Below are 23,560 nucleotides of genomic sequence, written 5' to 3' on the forward strand. Positions count from 1 at the left end.
AACTAAGCAGAATTTGACTATGATATTCCTGAATCTGAGTTTGGAATTGACGTTAAACTAACCAAAAACCTAAAAGATTAAAGACACGAGCTTTTGTCAAATTCAATCATTGTGGTTTTGGATTTAGTTACACGTTAAGTTCCATTTCTTCAATTTCGCTTCAACTCTTTGGATGGTTATGATCTATGGCTGTCTTAATTCTAATTTCACACATGGTACTGAGCCTGAGAGGTAGCTTTCACAAACAGTTCGGCAGATGGTTTAGCTGGCATTATTTTAATTTATGCAATAATGGATAAAAGAGACAATCAACTTTTTCTTCGATTATTAAATTATAATATAAAGAAACTTCAACTTTAATATCTCCTGCTGCAACCACTCCCTCGATTTTAATATTTTAATATTTTCCTTAGCAAGTTAGCCAAAGATTTAAGAGAAGATAAGTTGAGTAATTATGATAAGATTTTCTCTCTTCTTCAAGTATATAATAAATGAATACATCTCACTTAAATGAAAACAGCGGTGCAGTAAAGAACGTGGTGGAAAATTTATTTAATCATCAACTAAAGTCAAATTTTTGGATTGATTTGACTTTTACAGGTGTGGGTGGGCGAATCGTATGAATCACATCCAATCAAGTAATTAGAATCTTGTATAAAAAATTTGAGTCCAACTTGGTATTATTCTGAAACTGACAAAAATCCAGACGCCCACCAAATAATATTCATCGCCCAACCCATTTCAGACTCCCAGCCCCAGGTCTCGTTTTCCAGGATCTTGTTTTACACCATGGCTCCTCTTCTTTGAACGCCAAGGTTTTTTCATATTTGTTTCAATCATATACTTTTTTTTTTTTTTTTCCTTTCTAATGAGAAAAATTAAAACTCAAAACTCTTAATTGATGTACAAAAAATCTATATCAAACCATCCGATCTACTATTTTTTTTTCAATCTTATGTACCATCATTCAAACTCATGTAACACGAACAGGGAGACTCTGAGTCTCACATCATGGTTGATACCAAGAATTATAAGAAAAAAATAGCTTTCCTTTATAAATATAATGCAAGATTTTTTTCATAAAAAATAAACATATTACCATTAATTTCAATTTTAATTTGTCTTTTGAGATTTTGATGAATATGAATGGAGACACTTGAGAATTTGACAATGGACGGCTATGTGCAAACTACAAAACATCACGACATAATTTGGAATCGGAGGCTTTATTTTTATTCATTTACTACACTGAAATCAAGGCCAAGAGATATATTAATATAAAAACTTAAAAATTATAAAAATCAAGAGAAAAAAAATATTTCCCGATTTTTTTTTCCTGTTATCTGTAGTGCACGATACGCACACAGTTGAAATTTACCAGCGGACACGTGTCACAGCTTGGACCTCCGGTCCAAATTCCTATGACGAAACACCGTCGAACACTCCGGTAACTCGCCAAGATCGGCGAACAACGACTCATCTTCTTCTCTCATAGAAAAACTCGCCACGTCAGACGAATCCCAACACAGGACTCCGTAAAAATCGGACTCTCTAAAATGGTGGACTCGTGGTTTCCATCTCGCCAAACCACGTGAATTCGTCGGCGCTAGTTGATATAAGCTTGTGATCATCAGCAAGATCTGAGAACTTCTCCTCGGGCTCGGCTCAGGCTCGGGCTCGGGTTCAGGATCGGGCTGGGGCTCCGTTGGCGTGCTTGGACTGTTGTTGTGGTGGTGGTGGCTTCTAGAAGGTAACGGCCAAGATGGTTGTGTTCCAAGAGTAGGTATGACTAGCATGGTGGGATCCACACTGCTTCTCTCTACTTGTTTTCTTGCTGGACATCCTTTTGAGCTACTACATCTATAGTATCCTCTGTAATGAAGGTAAAGCAAACTTTAATTAATTAATTAGTAAAAGTTAATACTTTGATTAATTAAGATTTTAATTTGAATTGAAGAATTGTTTGTGTTAATGTTACTGACCGGGATAAGGGAACCTTTGATGGGTTTCTGGCCGTACTTCCGCCATGCCCAGGAATCAGCGGCGGAGCGCTGTCGCCTTTGATCTTGAACCTTCAACGTCCTTGATGGGTACTGATACAACTCTCTTTTGCATGGCTCGCCTGCTGAATTAAACACACAATTCTTCATATTATTAGTTAACAACATATCACTAATTCTGCTTAATTAAGCTGAATATTTATATTATTCATATAGAGGCAGAGAGAGAGAGAATTAGAGCTGACTTTTTCTTGGGGGAGGAAGAGAGGTGGTCTCTCATGTCGTTGAACGTAGAAGAAGGAGGAGATTCCGGCCACTCTCCGGTAGTATCTTCCTCTTGTTCACTGATAAAGGGTTGTTGGAGTAAACCTGGCGTCCATGATTAATAAAAACTCTTACTGATAAATGCTTCAGTTCGTTTGTAACGTTAGAATATGAAAAAGTGATTGAAGAGAAGAGAGAGAGAAGAAGAAGAAGAGATCGGGAGAAGGTGATGAAGGGAGGAAGGAGGTGGTTTAAAAATGAGGCTCATGTTGACAGATGGTTAGAGAGAGTATTATAGTTAATTTTCAGGGATTAGTTTATAAAGGACGTGCAAGCAATGTGATATAAAACCCTACAATTATTATTATTATTATATATTATTATATATTATTAATCAACTTGAAAACACCCCTTTCTTTTTTATTTAATCCCCCATGATTGTGAGTTTCCATTTCCACTTCTCCTCGTTTTTGTTTTATACTTGATAATAATACCCAACCCCAACCACTACTCTATAACCCCACCATGCCGCCCTCACATTCCAATATTCTAAGCACACCTCTTTTTCATTTCTTTTTTCTTTTATGTTCATTAGATTTCTCATCTTTTTTCTTTGCAAATTAAATATCAACTACCTTTAGGTGATCGAACTATATGATAAAGACTCTTAGATATATTATTCAAGAAGTCATAAGTTTACGTCAATCCTCGATTGCTAATAAGGAAACTACTGAAGCTCTTATCCAGTCGGTAGTTCAAGGTCTTAGGATATTAGTTGAGGTACGTGTTAGTTGGCTCAGATACCCCTAATCATAAAAAAAAAAACATAAATTTGTGTCAAATTATAAAAAAATAAATACTGGGATTTTTAATGTTTAATTGTTTTTCTTTTGTGTATCATATATGCCAACAATTCAATTTTTGTTTCTCATGTTATAATTTTACCTTTAATTTATACTATATTTGTGTTAATTGGGATGCAAACATTACATGATTTCCAAGTATTCCAATGTTTATGATGTTAAATTGATTGTTTTAACTATCTCTGGGTGGTTGAACTGTTCGATAAGGATTCTTGTGTGTATTACTTAAGAGATAATACGTTTGAATCTCTTCTTGGGTGTTAATAAAAATAGCCAATGAAACTCTTATCCGATTGGTAGTTTCAGATCCAGAGGATCAGTCGAGATGTCCATAAGCTAGTCCAGACATTCTTGCTCATCAAAAAAGAAAACTAAAATATTGATTGTGTTACGAACAAGGATATGTAATATTATCTAGTTAAGATAGGGATTAGGTGTTGTTCCTATTCAAAAATCTGAAACCAAAACCAGAAATTTGGCTTTATATACAATATAATTAGCTACAAGTCGGATGCTAAATGACAATGAAATGAATATCATAATATTGGAGTGCCCTTATCAACTGTCTCTATTTGTCCAAAACCAAACCAAAATTAATAAGCTTGACTCACTCTTCGATGAACATATCGAATACCCAATTATAATTGTTCTTGTGGTCCTTTCACTTCGAATATAATGAAGTTTGCTAATGTTATCCATTAAGTATTTTATTAATTACTTGTCAATTAAATATTTTTGACGATGCTAGCTATCATGATCTCCTCGCTCATCAACTTAATTTTTCCTTCCTTCAACGGATAAATAAATTACACACCCTTCCTTCCCTATTTTTATTTTTTGTTTAAGTCAACTTATATACACCTTAACTAATCATTTAAAACTTTAGCTAATCTTTCTAAAATTATCAGTCATGTAAGAACTCTTGTGGTTATCCTATTAACAACTGAGGAGAGTTCAAAATCAAGACCTCTTGAATAATATACTTTAAGAGGTTTTATCAAATCACTCGATCATTTAGAGATAGTTACGTTCACGTCTCTTTATGAAAATCTTTTCATAGCTTGAATAAATCTTTAGTAATTTTTTTTGGAGAGGTTTTAGCTATAATGCTTCAACCATGAAACTAGTTTTGTCTTTTTTAATTTGTTGGATGCAACTAACAACTTAATTAATATCTTGTGATAAATTTTTTGTATTGATTTCTTTTATTTTTTAGAGAAATTTTCCGGGTTGTTTCTTCCTGCTAGTTAGTTAATACCTATCTAATCATAGGTCAATTAATGAACTTCTGATTGTCAAACACTTTAAGTTAATTAAATCCTTGTGTCCAAATCCACCGGCAATCAACAACACAGGCACAAATTTTATCATAAGGATGCTATCTTGAAAATTTCCTGGAATCGTCACTTAAAATTATAGGAAATAATTTAATTATATTTCACCATACAAAATAGATAAGACTGAACTTCGTGGTCAATAAGAACAGTATTACAAAAGTTTGGATCGTATTTTAAAATTGATAATTATAATGAAGAATAATGGTTAGCCTTACCAATACCACCATGATATCATCGACTATTATTTGTTGGTTCCTGGGATTATAATATGCTGCCACAGTACCGTTAGATTATTTGATAATGTGATCAAAATAAATAATAATAATAATAATAATAATTGAATCCATCTCGTTTTGAGGATCCTTAATCTCAGAAACCAAGACTGATCAAACAAAAGAGACAAAATAATGCTTTGGCTGGCTATGAATGGCGGATGCATTGAACTTTTAATCAATCATGAAAGAAACGTTTCAACTTCCCATTTAAATATTAAATTTAAGGTGAGATANGAGTCTAAGTCCACTATAGGTGTTGAGTTCGCTACTCGTAGTTTGAATGTTGATGGCAAGGTCATCAAGGCTCAGATTTGGGATACTGCTGGCCAAGAAAGGTTAGACCTTTACTTGTTTTTTCACTCTAATTCTGCTTTTTCTGATCTGGGTATCCTCTGTCCTTTTAGCATGTCAAAATTTGGGTTTTTTAATTTAGGTTGTGATCTCGATTTGAGTTGAATGATGCTTAGTTTTAGATCTTTTGGGTTTTTTATGTTTTAGTTTTTTATGATCTGGGTTGTTTCTGTTATGTTTTTTCAAAGTTTTGGTCTTTTGATTAGTTGAGAATCTTGAGATAACTGTCATAAGGAGAGAAATTCAACATTAGAATTTTAAACATTTGACGGTATGTGGTGCTGGCATCTAAGATTTAAAAAACACATCTCGAGTTAGATTTCAAGTTTGGTGTTATAGTGATGCATTTGATTTTAGCTGATCTGAAAGGTCCTGCTTTTGTTGCGGTTAAATTGCGATCTTTAGTTAGAGTTTTTGTAATATTCATCGTTTTGGGCAGATCAGAGTTCTATTTTTTGGTTGACTGGATTGGTTGCTTGATCTCTGTGTACTCTGTATTATTACCGTGATGATGGTAATGTTTAAGTTCTTATTAGATGGGGATGTCTTTGTGCAGAAGCTGGTTTGCATTTGTTTTACTCTATGTGCCTCAGTTGCAGAGGCTGATTTATGCGATACTGGTTAGAAACTTGAGTCATATATTTCACCTGCAGTTGCGTAGTTTGTGGTCAGTAGTTCATGTAAGCTGATTTATTTCCTCTACGTTTACGTATCTATAACTTTGATGTTGCATGACTCAATACCCAATTATTGTTGCTCAATTTCAAGTTCATGTCTATTTGTTGATGGTGCTAAGTCAAATTGGCTTCTTGGGTTTGATTCTGTGTGGTTAGATTCTTGGCTTTTGGAGTCTTTCTGTAGGTATAGTTTTGTAGTTAATGTCTTCATTTTGCATTATGTTTATTGCACACATAGGTAAAAGAGTGATTATTCTGGCATGTGAAAGAGAATGGATTTTCACTCTGAATACTCTTGATGCATTGAACTAAGTGCTTGGTAAGTGACTTTGTTAGAATTGGTTTGCAAGAGTTAAATGTGAGATTCATCATTATTAGAAAATTTATCTTTTTTTCATGGAGGATTGGTGGGAAAAACTTGAATTTTCTTTTGATTTAGGTTTCAATTCATCATTATTAATACTTCTATTTGCTGAAAAAGAAAATGAGTTGAAGGATGAGAAGAATGACTGCAGATTGGGAATTTTAGTATTTTAGAATGAATGAAAGTTTATAGTCACAGAATTCAGTGTCACACTATTTGGATCACGATTTTGTTTTACTGGAGACAGAGCTTTATGGCATTTTCACCTGTGAGACTGATGAAATTTCGGTCTAATGCATAATTGATTCAAGAAAGTCTGTATCGACGTCCTATTTTTCTTGTGTTGTGTACAGCAAAAAATTGTCAATAATGTCCTCAAAAGTTGGAGTGCATGTGGCAATTTAAGATTGGTGAAGTTTAGGGAGGCTTCTAACTTGATTGACGAGTTAATTTTTAGATATAACCTTGTACACACTTTAGTGAGATTAACTTTGTTTTCCTTGATTGCAAATTCCATTTTTTTCTACAGAACTCTGGGCATGCCCAAAGAAAATATATTTTTCAATTAAACTCAAATTAGAAACCTTACCTTCTCTACTTCGCTCGTTTCTAGAATTGTTTTGGAAACGGTGTAGGAATTTGGAGGCTTGAATTCTCCTTCAAATTCTGTTCACATATCATTTTCTGTCTTAAAACTTCAGCTGAGGAATTATTGCTGGTCTCATCTTTGCCCCGCGTAAGCCTGCTGTAATTGCGATCACTATGACCACACCACCCTACTGTAACCTACCAAATGCATTGTAACCTCTTGCACTGCCACAACCTGTGTTTTGACTTCAGTGACAACCATCACCTCCGTTTACAATTTCGGATCTATTCCACCTTCAATTCAATTGTCATTCCTCAATTGAGTATCATATGACTGATGCTACCATTCTGCCACACAATTCTGCATCAACACCGCCGCCATCCAGACTGTAGTACCCAAAATCATATGCCTCCATTTGCAGCTTTTAGCATCACCATTAACCTATTGTTTCCTTTCCAACCCCCTTCTATTACCTTTACCATCACCATTGCTCACACATTTTCTGAAGCAAAGTCATGGCCTTGAAAACCAGAGTTTGTAGCTTGCCATGACCTTATTTTTTATTTGGAGTACTAGGAGGGCAAAAAAGATGACTTTCTTGAGGAATTTCTATGCCTGTACTTTAGGTTTTACATCCCTTATAACTTGTGCTCCCTTTCAACTTTTCCTGGAATTGCTGGACTACTAATTAGTAAACCTTCATTTTCTTTCAAATAATTACTTTTTTCTTTTGGACTTTCACTTGTATGCAGGTCATGTTATAAGTTTTTGTTACGAATTAATGCTTTAAATTTACAGACAAAAGACATGTTAGCGAAAGGCAGTTCAGAGAAATTCTATTGCTATGACTTTGTAATGTCTCAATTTTTGTCTTCAATCAACGTAAATGTTCTCCAGTTACTTGACTGGTATTTCAAGTATCAGTGTTAATCATGTGCAGTTGTTTCTATGGGAACTGACAGGAATTGTTATCTATAGGGAAATTGCTGACATTCAGTGGGGATTACAAATTAGATGCAGTTATCTTATTATTGATTTGTGTGTATTAAATCATATTGGATGTCAAAGAGACAATATCTCTGATTTGATATTGAGTTAGATTCAATAAGTCAACAACTAATAATGCTTTTGCAAATTAATAATGGTATCCCAAATAGTATTTCTTTCGTTGATAACGATGAGAAGATTGGGTTTGATATGAACTCAATATATGGGTTGATTGGCTTGTGATACCCATTTGGGTTTGCAGATTTGTTCTTGCTTATCAATGAAGCTCTTTGTTTTTGTTGTTATGTTTACCTTGGTTTCAATTGTTGAGTTTGACTTTGAAGTCAGTGTCTTCATTGCCAATCTCTGTCATGTGAACTCATCTCTTGGGTTTCACAGGTACCGTGCCATTACCAGTGCTTACTACCGGGGAGCTGTTGGTGCCCTTCTGGTGTATGATGTCACCCGGCACTCTACTTTCGAAAATGTAGAGAGGTGGTTAAGGGAGTTGAGAGATCACACAGATCCCAACATTGTGGTCATGCTCATTGGTAATAAATCAGATCTCCGCCATCTTGTTGCTGTCTCAACTGAGGATGGAAAATCTTTTGCTGAAAAGGAATCTCTCTTCTTCATGGAAACATCTGCCCTTGAGGCTACTAATGTGGACAATGCATTTGCTGAAGTTCTGACTCAAATCTATCGTATTGTGAGCAAGAAGGCTATGGAGACTGGTGATGATGGAGCTGCATCCGCTGTACCGTCGAAAGGTGAGAAAATTGATGTCAGTAAAGATGTTTCTGCTGTGAAGAAAGGTGGCTGCTGCTCAAGCTAGGATTTTGAATTATTTTGAATGGGTGTGGCTGCTTTGTCTGGCTGCATCTGTTCTCTCTACAGCATCATTGTGTAAAATTTTCTAAAAGATGCCGATAGTAGGAGAGAAGGCATGGATTATTTTTCATTCATATTCAAAATTTTTCCCGATGATTGTTGTTTTTGGCTGACTAAGAGCTTAAGTAGGAGCAGCGAATTATAGTTGCTTTTGGTTAGGTATTAAGTGGATATTACAAAAAAAATTGCACTAAGAAATTGTTGATTTAGATTAAGATTCAGATTCAGTCGTTATTTAAATCTTTTTAGTGTCGTTCGGAAACTCTTATTATGTTACTTGTGAACTTAAGCAGACAGCATATCTTCTGAACTCTGCTACCTATGTGTGTTAAAAGGTGAACGATATCTGGTTTGACTGGGAGCAATTGTTTTTAAGAACCTTTTGAATTTCTAATGTCTATACTATATGAATCATGTTTATCTTGATTCTTATTAAAAGTTAGTTTATTGGGTATTTTATTTATATTCGGAAAAATGATTTGAGTGTTGCAGATTACTGACTTTGGTTCTTGAATCTTGATGCTCAAAGTAGAATCTGTGAATATCAAAGTAGTATTCAGTGTTCACTGCAGGCTCAAAGTGGAATCTGATTTCTGAGTATGCATGTTTCTAATGTTTACTGTTTAGTAAGCAAAAGCAGGGTTTTAAAACCTAGTCTGACCCGGCTGGTTGAACTGGGACACACGGCTTTCATGAGATTAGGTTACAAATTTTCTTATTCATTAAAAACCTTGAAAATTAGTACATCAATCCATTAACAATTGAAGGTTAGAATGTTAGGGCTTTTGAAGAGGAATTGTCTGTGAGTGCAATGGTCGTTATGACAGTGATTTCGAGTGAGTGAATCGACTAGAAATCGTAAAACTATGTTGACGATCGGGGAGGCGAATGAGGGAAGGGTGAGATGGGTTTTGGTTAAGAGGTTGAGGGGAGTGTTTTCATAGTGATGGAGAGTGTTATCATTGAAAACAGACTTTATTTGTTGATGGCGACGATGGTGTTTGGGGGTGTTTTTGTAAGATTTTAAACTTATAGAAACTTACAATAATTTTTAGGGGTATTTTTATTAGAGTTAAAACTTTTAGACACCAGTCAAACCGGGATCCGGCCACTTTGCCAGGTTTCACCTCTGGTTTGGTTTTAAAACACTAAGCAAAAGTATCAATGTTTGCCTTTCTGGGTCATCGTACTTATGAATATTGAACATGATTTTCCATTCGTTTTGAACAGCATATCTGTTTGTCTCATAACTGACTCTTCTTTTACATTACTTCTTAGCAGTGTTATTGCATGCCCAAAATGAAAAAAAAAAATTACAAGACCAAGTTTATTTACCTATCTATATTTGACGAAGCAGTGGGCATTGCAGAGGTGAAGTGTTCTGTAAAACTAAGCAAGAATTTGACTATGGATATTCCTGAATCTGAGTTTGGAATTGACCGTTAAACTAACCAAAAACCTAAAAGATTAAAGACACGAAGCTTTTGTCAAATTCAATCATTGTGGTCTTGGATTTTAGTTACACGTTTAAGTTCCATTTCTTCAATTTCGCTTCAAACTCTTTGGATGGTTAATGGCTGTCTTAAATGTTCACACATGGTAGCTGAGCCTGAGGCAGTTAGCTTTCACAAACAGTTAACGCAGATGGTTTAGCTGGCATTAATCTTAATTTATGTATCCCTATGCAATAATGGATAAGACAGAAGACTTTTTCTTCGATTATTAAATTATAATATAATAAGAAAACTTCAACTTTAATATCTCCTGCTGCAACCACTCCCTGGATTTTAATATTTTATATATTTTCCTTAGCAAGTTAGCCAAAGATTTAAGAGAAGATAAGTTGAGTAAATTATGATAAGATTTTTCTCTCTTCTTCAAGTATATAATAAATGAATACATCTCACATTAAATGAAAACAGCGGTGCAGTAAAGAACGTGGTGGAAAATTTATTTAATCATCAACTAAAAGTCAAAGTTTTGGATTGATTTGACCTTTTACAGGTGTGGGTGGGCGAATCATATGAATCACATCCAATCAAGTAATTAGAATCTTGTATAATAACATTTGAGAGTCCAACATGGTATTATTCTGAAACTGACAAAAATCCAGACGCCCACCAAATAATATTCATCGCCCAACTCATTTCAGACTCCCAGCCCCAGGTCTCGTTTTCCAGGATCTTGTTTTACACTATGGCTCCTCTTCTTTGAACGCCAAGGTTTTTTCTTAATTGTTTCAATCGTGGTATTTTTTTTTCTTTAACCTAATAAGAGTTAATTAAACTTAATATCTCTTGATTGATAAATCCAATAATCTATATCAAACCACATAATCCAATAATATTTTTTCAATCATTATATACCAATCATTCAAACTCATGTAACACGAACAGGGGAGACTTTGAGTCTCACATCATGGTTGATACCAGAGAATTATAAGAAAATAAAAAATAAGCTTTCCTTTTGTAAATTATAATGCAAGATTTTTTTTCATAAAAAATAAAACATATTACCATTAATTTCAATTTTAGTTATGTCAGTTTGAGATTTTGATGAAAATATGAATGGAGACACTTGAGAATTTGACAATGGACGGCTATGATGCAAACTACAACAACATCACGACATAATTTGGAATCGGAGGCTTTATTTTTATTCATTTACTACACTGAAATCAAAGCCAAGAGATATATTTAATATAAAAACAACTTAAAAATTATAAAAATCAAGAGAAAAAAAATGTTTCCCGATTGTTTTTTTCCTGTTATCTTGTAGTGCACGATACGCACACCGTTGAAAAATTTACCAGCGGACACGTGTCAGCAGATCTGGACCTCCGGTCCAAAATTCCTATGACGAAACACCGTCGAACACTCCGGTAACTCGCCAAGATCGGCGAACAACGACTCATCTTCTTCTCTCATAGGGAAAAACATCGCCACGTCAGACGAATCGCCAACACAGGACTCCGTAAAAATCGGACTCTCTAAAATGGTGGACGTCGTGGTTTCCATCTCGCCAAACCACGTGAATTCGTCGGCGCTAGTTGATATAAGCGTGTGATCATCAGCAAGATCTGAGAACTTCTCCTCGGGCTCAGGCTCAGGCTCGGGCTCGGGCTCGGGCTCGGGTTCAGGATCGGGCTGGGGCTCCGGTTTGGCGTGCTTGGAACTGTTGTTGTGGTGGTGGTGGCTTCTAGAAGGTAACGGCCAAGGATGGTTGTGTTCGCAAGAGTAGGTGATGACTAGCATGGTGGGATCCACACTGCTTCTCTCTACTTGTTTTCTTGCTGGACATCCTTTTGAGCTACTACATCTATAGTATCCTCTGTAATGAAAGGTAAAAGCAAACTTTAATTAATTAATTAGTAAAAGTTAATACTTTGATTAATNAAAATTTACCAGCGGACACGTGTCAGCAGATCTGGACCTCCGGTCCAAAATTCCTATGACGAAACACCGTCGAACACTCCGGTAACTCGCCAAGATCGGCGAACAACGACTCATCTTCTTCTCTCATAGGGAAAAACATCGCCACGTCAGACGAATCGCCGACACAGGACTCCGTAAAAATCGGACTCTCTAAAATGGTGGACGTCGTGGTTTCCATCTCGCCAAACCAACTGAATTCGTCGGCGCTAGTTGATATAAGCGTGTGATCATCAGCAAGATCTGAGAACTTCTCCTCGGGCTCAGGCTCAGGCTCGGGCTCGGGCTCGGGCTCGGGTTCAGGATCGGGCTGGGGCTCCGGTTTGGCGTGCTTGGAACTGTTGTTGTGGTGGTGGTGGCTTCTAGAAGGTAACGGCCAAGGATGGTTGTGTTCACAAGAGTAGGTGATGACTAGCATGGTGGGATCCACACTGCTTCTCTCTACTTGTTTTCTTGCTGGACATCCTTTTGAGCTACTACATCTATAGTATCCTCTGTAATGAAAGGTAAAAGCAAACTTTAATTAATTAATTAGTAAAAGTTAATACTTTGATTAATTAACAGATTTTAATTTGAAGTTGAAGAATTGTTTGTGTTAATGTTAGTACTGACCTGGGATAAGGGGAACCTTTGATGGGTTTCTGGCCGTACTTCCGCCATGCCCAGGAATCAGACGGCGGAGCGCTGTCGCCTTTGAGTCTTGAACCTTCAACGTCCTTGATGGGTACTGATACAACTCTCTTTTGCATGGCTCGCCTGCTGAATTAAACAACAAATTCTTCATATTATTAGTTAACAATCATATCACTAATTCTGCTTAATTAAGCTGAATATATTTATATATACATATAGAGGGGGAGAGAGAGAGAATTAGAGCTGACTTTTTCTTGGGGGAGGAAGTAGAGGTGGTCTTCATGTCGTTGAACGTAGAAGAAGGAGGAGATTCCGAGCCACTCTCCGGTATAGTATCTTCCTCTTGTTCACTGATAAAGGGGTTGTTGGAGCTAAACCTGGCGTCCATGATTAATAAAAACTCTTACTGATAAATGTCTTCAGTTCGTTTGTAACGTTAGAATATGAAAAAGTGATTGAAGAGAAAGAGAGAGAGAAGAAGAAGAAGAGATCGGGAGAAGGTGATGAAGGGAGGAAGGAGGTGGTTTAAAAATGAGGCATCATGTTGACAGATAGGTTAGAGAGAGAGTATTATAGTTAATTTTCAGGGATTAGTTTATAAAGGACGTGCAAGCAAATGTGATATAAAACCCTACAATTATTATTATTATTATATATTATTATTATTATATATTATTAATCAACTTGAAAACAACCCCTTTCTTTTTATTTTAATCCCCCATTGATTGATTGAGTTTCCATTTACCACTTCTCCTCGTTTTTTGTTTATACTTGATAATAATAGCCCAACCCCAACCACTACTCAATAACCCCACCATGCCGCCCTCACATTCCAATATTCTTTTTCATTTCTTTTTTCTTTTATGTTCATTAGATTTCTCATCTTTTTTCTTTGCAAATTAAATATCAACTACCTTTAGGTGATCGAACTATATGATAAAGACTCTTAGATATATTATTCAAGAAGTCATAAGTTTACGTCAATCCTCGATTGCTAATAAGGAAACTACTGAAGCTCTTATCCAGTCGGTAGTTCAAGGTCTTAGGATATTAGTTGAGGTACGTGTTAGTTGGCTCAGATACCCCTAATCATAAAAAAAAAACATAAATTTGTGTCAAATTATAAAAAAATAAATACTGGGATTTTTAATGTTTAATTGTTTTTCTTTTGTGTATCATATATGCCAACAATTCAATTTTTGTTTCTCATGTTATAATTTTACCTTTAATTTATACTATATTTGTGTTAATTGGGATGCAAACATTACATGATTTCCAAGTATTCCAATGTTTATGATGTTAAATTGATTGTTTTAACTATCTCTGGGTGGTTGAACTGTTCGATAAGGATTCTTGTGTGTATTACTTAAGAGATAATACGTTTGAATCTCTTCTTGGGTGTTAATAAAAATAGCCAATGAAACTCTTATCCGATTGGTAGTTTCAGATCCAGAGGATCAGTCGAGATGTCCATAAGCTAGTCCAGACATTCTTGCTCATCAAAAAAGAAAACTAAAATATTGATTGTGTTACGAACAAGGATATGTAATATTATCTAGTTAAGATAGGGATTAGGTGTTGTTCCTATTCAAAAATCTGAAACCAAAGCCAGAAATTTGGCTTTATATACAATATAATTAGCTACAAGTCGGATGCTAAATGACAATGAAATGAATATCATAATATTGGAGTGCCCTTATCAACTGTCTCTATTTATCCAAAACCAAACGAAACCAAAATTAATAAGCTTGACTCATTCTTCAATGAACACATCGAATACCCAATTATAATTGTTCTTGTGGTCCTTTCACTTCGAATATAAATGAAGTTTGCTAATGTTATCCATTAATTACTTTATTAATTACTTGTCAATTAAATATTTTTGACGATGCTAGCTGTCATGATCTCCGCACTCATCTACTTAATTTTTCCTTCAACGGGTAAATAAATTACACACCCTTCCATCCTTACTTTTATTTTTTATTTGAGTCAACTTACGTACATCTCAACTAATTATATCATATTAGCAATAAAAGTGAATATAAAATCAAAACCTCTTAAATAATATACCATAAGAATTTTTATCAAATCACTCGATCATTTAGAGATAATTATCTTCATGTCTCTTTATGAAAATCTTTTCATACCTTGAATAAATCTTTAGTAATTTTTTGTTGGAGAGGGTTTAGCTAGAATGCTTCAACCATAATACCATTTTTGCCTTTTTTAATTTGTTGGATGAGTCGAGTAATTAACAACTTAATTAATATCTTGTGATGAATTTTTTGTATTGATCTCTTTTATTTTTCTGAGAAATTTTCCGGGTTGTTTCTTCCTGCTAGTTAGTTAATACCTATCTAATCATAGGTCAATTAATGAACTTCTGATTGTCAAACACTTTAAGTTAATTAAATCCTTGTGTCCAAATCAACCGGCAATCAACAACACAGGCACAAATTTTATTATAAGGATGCTATCTTGAAAATTTCCTGGAATCGTCACTTAAAATTATAGGAAATAATTTAATTATATTTCAGCATACAAAATAGATAAGACTGAACTTCGTGATCAAAAAGAACAGTATTGCAAAAGTTTGGATCGTATTTTAAAATTGATAATTATAATGAAGAATAATGGTTAGCCTTACCAATACCACCATGATATCATCGACTATTATTTGTTGGTTCCTGGGATTATAATATGCTGCCACAGTACCGTTAGATTATTTGATAATGTGATCAAAATAAATAATAATAATAATAATAATAATTGAATCCATCTCGTTTTGAGGATCCTTAATCTCAGAAACCAAGACTGATCAAACAAAAGAGACAAAATAATGCTTTGGCTGGCTATGAATGGCGGATGCATTGAACTTTTAATCAATCATGAAAGAAACGTTTCAACTTCCCATTTAAATATTAAATTTAAGGTGAGATAATTTTAAAAATTGATTAAACAAAATTAAGGAATCTATAAATTAAATATCGGATGCCAACAGAAATCATAATAGAGTTAACGGTATTTTCTCACTCAAATAATGATTTAATGACACTTTTGTATCTACATACTTTTAAAATATCATTTTATTACTCTAATTTATATTTTAGTAGCAAACAGAAAGCAAACTCGTCCAGATTATTAGGCCTTTTGAAAATGAGAGGCTAATGAGTATTTTGATAGTAAAATATTAGATTTTAGTGGTTAGAATTGATCGAAATTTGATTTGGGAGGGACGGCTACATAAATCCCAATCACTCAATTGTAAGCAATTGATGAGATCGACAAGAGTAAGGTTTGAGAGTTTTTAGTGAATGATGATAATGGAAGAAAATTGTGGTAATATAGGATCATAATGTCGGAATCAGAAATAAAATATAAATTTAGATAATGGAATGGTATTTTAAAATTTTATAGCTAAAAAAGTGTGAAAAAAGTCAATCTACTCTTCGTGAAAAGATCATTTCTGTAGAATCCAGAATTCTTGAAGTTTGGCATTGTTCAAGAATATAAAAATACAATTGACTAAGTCAGTCATTGATCTTTCTGTCTCTCTCTAGTGGGAAAACGATTGAATAGCCAATTGGGTAAATTTTATTCCAACATAAAAAATTGAGTTTTCTAGGGTTCATTGATGCGTGAAGCAATGTGACTGAGTTATATTAAAAATTTCTACAACTGGGGATGATTTTTCTATTATTAAAAAAAATCAGTCATGAATGACTTCAAATAATAATAAAGCAATTTCTGACTTTCCCTTCACCTACGGCATCTTTCATGCTCTCTAATACAAAATTAAATTATATTCAAACCAGTCAATATTATTACATTTTCAAGGAACAGAAACTTCCTCATTGCTTCCTTTCTCACAATTGAATCTCAATCTCTTGGAACTCCCTCCTAACACCCAACATATGCTTTTCCTACACGACATAAACCTACTTTTTAACTTAATTTAGTTTTGATGAATGATAATACACATTCTAACATTATCAGATTAACGCTAATTTTCTATCACCCCAGTGGAATGTAGTTCACATGTTGTCCTGATCCGTGTAATCTGGGATTTCAAACTACACCAATTAATCCTGGGGCGGGCTCGAGGTGGAGTGGTATATATTTATGTACTTGCTTATATAATTATATTGATCTATCATTTATGTTACCTAAAAGCATCTTTTTCCACCCAAATAATGGTTTAAACACACTTTTTCACTTATAAATTTTTAAAATATTATTTTATTACCTAAATTTATATTATGACGGTGAATAAAGAGCCAACTCAGTTCAGGCTCTTGAAACTTTTAAAAAGAGGAGATCGATGAGTTTTTTAGTGGTAGAAGGTTGGATTTTAGTAATTGAAATTGATCAAAATTTGACTTGAGAAGGACGATTGTGTTAACCCTAATTGCTTGATTATTGAAGATTGGCGAGGTCAACAAAAATAGGATTTGAAGAGTTTTGCTAAGTGATAATCAGAAAAGATAATGGTAGTGGTGTAGGGTCGCAATGATGCCAAAATTGAAAACAGAATATATTTAAACAGTAAAATGATATCTTAAAAATCTAGGAGTGGAAAAGTGTCATTAAACCATTATGTGGGTGAGAAAGGTAGTTTACTCTGCATAAAAAATATCGGACTTTAGAAGAGATGATTTAGAAACTACGACACCAACTATCTGTCAAGCCAATTCAATGAAGGCAGAAGGATTAATATGGTAATTAATTATATATCAGGAAGCATGATTGTTGGAAAAAAAAAAAAAAAAAAAAAAGAAGATCAGTATCAGCCCAAAATGCATTTAATTTCCCCAATTCTTAGCATCAAAATTGCTTTAGTTGCTACAAATTTACTCTTTAATTAAATGAAGACAATCGAAAAATTTAATGTATGATAAATGGTATCGCAACATTAATAAATTATCTAGGCGATACTCTGATCAGACAGCTTGTAAAAGACAATTAACACGATGGTGGGGTCAATGTAAACTTACCATATTCCGAAATTAAAGGAAATTTTTTTATTAAAACTGTAATTATTGTCTTAATCTGACAAATTTGTGAGTAACATCAGTGGATTAAACTAATAATAGACGGTCAAGATGATTACGACATCTAATCTAGACTTCAATTTATCTTTAGGATTTTTGCTCTTTAATTTATATACATGCATTGACCATCACCGCCTTGAATCTTGATTAAGTGTAATCAAATTTTATTTTTTTTTCATCTAAAAAATTTCAAAATACTATATTTTCACCCAAAGTTAATATTATGTTATTATCTAAAGTCAATTTTAGTGATAAAAATTTTCTCTGTTACCACCATTTGAACTTCTAGTCTCTTTTCTATAAAATTTTTCTTATTTCAGTATCTGATTTCTCGTTGATTATTGGCCATCGCAAAATTAAAATTTCTTATTCTTAACTAATTTTCAGTTAATTCTGATAATGAATGTTCAATTGGTTACCACCGTTCAATTTACTGACCTCCACTTTACAAAAAAAGTTCTAACTCTGGCTCTTGGTAAATATTAAAATAATATAAATATTGGATGAGAAAATTTTATTAGGCAAACCTTGGGGTGGGCAAAAGCCGTTTACTCTCCTGATTAATTACCCTATCCCTTTGTCATTCAATTTAATAATTTAAATTAATTTCACCGCCCAGTCCTTGCTAATAAGATGGCTGCAGGCCAGGCCTGACGAAAGTATCAGCCAATTGAAACTAGATAGCCTTCGCTTTTACAATGGTTTTATGAAAGTTCCTTTGACTTATACATTAATGCCCATAACGTTATATGCTGATCTAAAAAAAGGTTTTATGCAAGGGTGATAAGACGTTGACATGATCTGTCAATACTATACTAATACAATCTGTTTTCAAGGTTAAGCTTAGTTCAATTCAACAAACTAGAATCGATAAATAGTGACACGATTAGATACATCATACAATGGTTCATGTCGACCTATTCATAACAATATTCATTCATAATTTACAATTAAACGGGTTATATATTCGGGTTGATTAAGACCTTTTTATAATTTATTTACATGATAAAAATACAACCCATCAGCCCATTTTACCGCTCCTAGTTTTAAAAAAATTCAAAAAAGAAAAAAGGAAAAAAAAGAGATACCCTTGTTGTATTGTCGTAAATGAGTAATTTTTTGTTTTTAACAGACTTCTATGCATTAATCAAACTGATCATTCTTTTCAAGATCTAAGTGAAGAGATTAATACTAAATTTTTACTTCATTGCAAGAGATGTAACAATATATAGTTTCCAGTGTATAATTAGGGTGCCGCAAGAAGACATTGCTATTGTAATTATAATTATAAGTTGGTTGTAAAAATTATTTTTCTCTTAAACTAAAAATTTAGCACTGAACCCGAAGGGGTTAGTTTGACGATTAATGAGGTTTATTCCATTTTTTGAGTTTTTAGGTTCAAATCTTAGGATTATTAACCACATTGTGACTTATTTGGTCATTTGGGCTTTTAAAGTGTTTAATGGATTTTGAAAATTAGTTGAGGTGTGTACAAACTGGTCTGGACACTCTAATTATTAAAAAAAAAAAAAAAAAAGTTTAGCACTGCATCACTTAATACGCTTACATTAATTCCACCCATTCTCTATCGAATTTGGTCAAATTTGTAGAGCTATGTTAGACTTTTATGATGATATCCACATGGTACTACTACCGAATGGTTTGAAATTGAAGCGCTATCAAAGCGAAACTCTACCTAAACTTGTGGAAAATGACACCATTCAGCTTAGTTACGTGGCCTCCTTTTCCCTTTTTCCAGTGAAACTATATAACTGATTAACCACTTAGTCTGAACCCCTGGCCAATCAATATTATTTTTTATATATTAAGTTTGGCCCGCACAAAATATAAGTACTCCATCATAATTCATACCCATATATATATATATAAAATGTATAGTTAAAGTGCAACAAGCTCAATATATTTTATTTAAAGTGTATCATATTTGAAGTTTTCCAGTCAATTTCACAGACGTAAATAGAACGAGTTATGAAACAGTGGCAAATACTGGTTCCACTATTTCTTTTGGTTCATACACAATGTATAATATAATGTAGCTGTAACAGTAATATTCAGAGTGTGTTTAAAAAGGAAAACCAATCAGCCGGCAGCCCCGTGTCACAAAGCAGATGGGCAGGACCCGTGACAATCTTTTCTATTTTAATAACTCCAATTAGCTCTACAGTACATGATTCTCTCTCTCTCTCTCTGTCTCGCTTATTTATTTCTTCTATTATTTTGTCTTTCTGAAATAGTGTCATATCATATCTCAGCTGCAGCGTAAAAAGAGAATGAAATGAACAAAAAATGGCAAAGAGTTAAATCAAATCAGGATAGTGCCGGTTTGGCTTACTACCATATTCTTAGTCTTCTTCTATTTACTGTTTTCTCACAGGATTTTCATATTTTAACCTTTAGGTACTCAAGTAAACCCGTGTGTGGCAAAAAGGAAATAAAGCACAAAATTTTATGATATTTTTTCTGGGTTCCAGCTTTAAGAATGACAGTTGTATCAGTTAATAAAAAGATAATATAAGAAAAAGCCATGTGAAATTTCTGAATACCATCTCATCTCTGTTCGTTCATTCTTTTGCATTCAGAAATGGAAGAGATACATTAAGTACATGGTTCCAGGAAACGATAAAAGTAGTAATAATATCTTCGTTATTAATTACAAAATAGACTACTTTGAGTCATTAACTAAACCAGGAACATCTTGCTTTTCAATAGCCTTGAGAATAAGTTGAGTGACTTCCCTGACATCCACAGCCTGTTGGTTTTGTGCAACAGCAATTGCTTCCATGGCAAAAAAATACTTGCATGAAACACTAGCTTGTAGAACATTCAGACCCACTTCATCCAACACTTCTAAAACTGAAACCAGACTGCTCTCTCCTTTCTTGCATATCACCCTTACTAAAAACTTTTCCCCAACCTGCTCCACTTTCACCTCCTGTGAGTTTCGTGCAGAAAAAGGTTAATAAATACTTTAAAGAAGTAATTAACACTGGCTGCAGAAAGAGAGAGATGATACTGACCTTGGGGACTTGAATGTGTTTCATTAAGTTTAAGTATTCCTTTTTGATTGCCATGAGGTTTGAGTACTCTCTTTTGATTTCTTCCAGTTTGAGTTTTAACTTGTAAATGTAGAGAAGACTGTCCATGATTATGGAACTCTTTTTCACCTGAAGAAATACAACACCAGAGATGTAACCAACAAATGTAAAGAAAAGAAGCTAAGAAGAGAAGGGAATATATAATATATATCAGAACATATATGTATATGAACGTGTTTGATTATATTACAGATTTGGAGTTGGTGAGAGTTCGCAGAATGTGAAGCTTTCTACGCAGTGCAATCCTCCTTTGTAGGTTGGAAACCATCTTTCTCTTTCTTTAATTTCACTTGCCTGTTTCATGTAGTGGTAACTGGTAAGTAAGATTTGACATGAGTGACCTGGCTTTTATAGCATGGGAAATTGGGGGAGTGTTGAATAGATATTTCTCGGGATCTTGGATTGCCAATAGCTAACTAGACCTACTTTATATCCCCTTGTCCTATCCTATATGAAATTACTGGCACCAAAAAGAGGAATTTTTCTTATTAAATGAAAAAAATAAGAAAGGACAATGGAAAGAGAATGCTGTTGCCTATTGCTTTGGCATTCGAGATAATATTGTTCTCAATTAATAATGTTAGGATTAACCCACATAATATAATAAGGAAAAAAGAAACGTAACTACTGTTAAATAATAATAATAATAATAAAATAGTATGAGTTTTGTCATATAGGAACGGAAGGGATCTGGGAAAGGGAATGAAGTAATAATGGCGAAAGTGTAATCAGTGGGTCAGTGAAGAGGGCTTAGATTTGCAGAGAATTCACGGGCCTCTCGTTTGGTTTCACTTTGTCTCCCAATACAGCATTGTGCAATCTGTAATATTGTAAGTGTCCGTAGGTCACATGCTCTGACACTATCACTTCTGTTTTATTCTTTATCGTTCTTTCCTCCCTTGATGCCCCTCACTCTTGCACTTAAGACAAACCAATCCATCTATCTTCTATTCAGCTCTTTCTCCATGTACATTTACATATTTATACATCTCTATCAAGGTGAAAATATATGTTTTACCATTAACTTATATAATTAATTTCAGATTCTATTTTAAATTTAATTCATTCTTTGTTACAAACAGACCATTTGACTCTTAAGGATCGAGAGGGGTTTATTGAATTTATTATAAAACGACAATTTTGATCTCATTTCATGAAGTAATGAAAAATATTAGTTTTTAAATGTATGTTGTAATGCTTATCCAGAACCCTGATGTTCTGTAATGCAAATTCTTGTTTTCTTCTGTTCTAAATTGATCCAAGAAAAGTACAGATAATTAAATATATAAACAGATGTTTCATCCCTTCAATTATTTTAAGATCAATATGTATCATTTTCACCAATTAAAAAAAAGCTGTCTCTTATTCCTTCTCATGTCTCATTATCAAAACCACTGAGTGGTTTGATTTCCTTATCTATATTCTTGTTCATTCCCTCGGGCAATGGGTTCATAACCTCTAGAATGCGAATCTCACGCCACAAAAATAAACTAAAAACTCTTAAAATAATTGATATCAAAACCGTTGGAGGTTTAATTTTGTTCGTTCCTTTGGCTATAAGAAGCCAAGGATGTAGCACCGTACTTAGCTTATAAAATGACAAGACTTGTCCACTTATAAAAAATTGTCGTTCTTCTTCACAGGTAGGCATGCATGCATGCGCACAAACGAGTAAAGGTAATAAAAAAAACTTAAAAGTACTTTGGATTTTAGTACTTGCATAATGCATACCTCCTCAAATCACTCTTGATAAGTTTGTTTTGTTATGTATAGTAGCCTTTCTTTTGAGGGTAATTAAGGGTTCTTTTCTGTCTCCTTATTTTCTGATATTTCAATGTTTAAAGTCCATTTTTCTTTTGTCCCTTTCTTCTTGACATCTCTCACTCATATGGGGAGAGGAGGCTCAACTTTCTATCAAATTATTGTCTTCACCTTGGGGCTCTTTCCTTTTTATCTGCTCTCGTCCATGGAATCAGGAGTCACATGAGCTACTTATTACTGGTGCTTGCAGGCACAAAGCTTTTTACTGATGAAAAAAGCTAATCTTGTTTAATCAAAATCATGTCCTAAGCATAGTCTCTATCAGTTTTTGTGGTGATTAATTTCCCGATTAGTTGAACATGAGAATGACTAGGGTAATTTTAGGAATTTTCTAGAATTACAAGGATGGGGACTCGTCCAGGTTGTGGGTCTTGAAAGACACAAAATATGTATTATGGTCGGGGTCCTGTCACGAGAATGATGGACAAATCTTCAACATAATTCAACTGAGAAAGAGTGTTTCATGTATGCAGATTGCTGGCCGTATAGGCTATATAGCATGTAGGATACTAACAAATAATTTTCTATCACTAATATTAAAGGAACACGAAGCGTTTAAACATAGATCTTTTTTGTTTAATTCACAGAAACATCTGCGAGCTTACTTACACGTCCGAGATTTCTTTTAGGGCTGATTCATGTAGGATTTAAATTATCACAATTTTACACTCTTTTTTTTTATAACCGGGTGCCCGGGTTAGTTTACCTGTATTTCAACTAACCTTTAGGATCTATTAAATATCCTACAAACCTAAAGAACTAAGTAAATCATAGTATTATTATAATAGATGACCCAATGTTTGAACCCAGATACTTAAAAAAGGGAGCAAACCCCCTTGACTGCCATACCAACTCTTTTGGGGTAATTTTACACTGGTTACATGTAAAACAGTAAAAGCTAGTCTTCTTT

General features: G+C 33.9%; 4 protein-coding genes and 1 pseudogene across 5 annotated transcripts; 1 reads left to right on the plus strand and 4 right to left on the minus strand.

Moving 5' to 3' along the window:
* Nucleotides 1-1,391: 1,391 nt before the first annotated feature.
* Nucleotides 1,392-7,208, minus strand: LOC116130576 (annotated as a pseudogene).
* A 779-nt stretch (nucleotides 7,209-7,987) lies between these two features.
* On the plus strand, nucleotides 7,988-8,542 carry LOC116130584 (ras-related protein RABA1c-like). Its single transcript, XM_031416303.1, has one exon. It carries the CDS (start codon nucleotides 7,988-7,990, stop codon nucleotides 8,540-8,542), a length of 555 nt encoding a protein of 184 aa, XP_031272163.1.
* Nucleotides 8,543-11,167: 2,625 nt separating this feature from the next.
* On the minus strand, nucleotides 11,168-13,265 carry LOC116130716 (probable WRKY transcription factor 65). Of its 2 annotated transcripts, none has more exons than XM_031416438.1 (4): nucleotides 12,911-13,265; nucleotides 12,642-12,785; nucleotides 12,003-12,523; nucleotides 11,168-11,407 (listed from the first exon to the last, which is right to left on the minus strand). In XM_031416438.1, the coding sequence occupies exons 1-3, from the start codon at nucleotides 13,048-13,050 to the stop codon at nucleotides 12,016-12,018; spliced, it is 792 nt and encodes a 263-aa protein (XP_031272298.1). In that variant the 5' UTR covers nucleotides 13,051-13,265; the 3' UTR covers nucleotides 11,168-11,407; nucleotides 12,003-12,015. The 2 variants fall into 2 exon arrangements, with proteins under 2 accessions (XP_031272298.1, XP_031272293.1); XM_031416433.1 differs by having other exon boundaries at nucleotides 11,174-11,407; nucleotides 12,642-12,788; nucleotides 12,911-13,262.
* LOC116130591 (probable WRKY transcription factor 65) lies at nucleotides 11,387-11,957 on the minus strand (the record flags this gene model as incomplete). Its single annotated transcript, XM_031416314.1, has 1 exon — nucleotides 11,387-11,957. A coding segment is annotated over one exon (537 nt), but the record flags the coding sequence as incomplete, so codon positions are not given.
* Nucleotides 13,266-20,261: 6,996 nt separating the features above from the next.
* LOC116130479 lies at nucleotides 20,262-21,215 on the minus strand. The gene is made up of 3 exons (XM_031416224.1): nucleotides 21,020-21,215; nucleotides 20,752-20,898; nucleotides 20,262-20,666 (listed from the first exon to the last, which is right to left on the minus strand). Exons 1-3 carry the CDS (start codon nucleotides 21,095-21,097, stop codon nucleotides 20,397-20,399), a joined length of 495 nt encoding a protein of 164 aa, XP_031272084.1. The 5' UTR covers nucleotides 21,098-21,215; the 3' UTR covers nucleotides 20,262-20,396.
* Between the last annotated feature and the right edge of the window lie 2,345 nt (nucleotides 21,216-23,560).

This window comes from Pistacia vera, unplaced genomic scaffold (assembly GCF_008641045.1).
Source record: "Pistacia vera cultivar Batoury unplaced genomic scaffold, PisVer_v2 Contig1060, whole genome shotgun sequence".
In the NCBI taxonomy this organism is placed as follows: domain Eukaryota; kingdom Viridiplantae; phylum Streptophyta; class Magnoliopsida; order Sapindales; family Anacardiaceae; genus Pistacia; species Pistacia vera.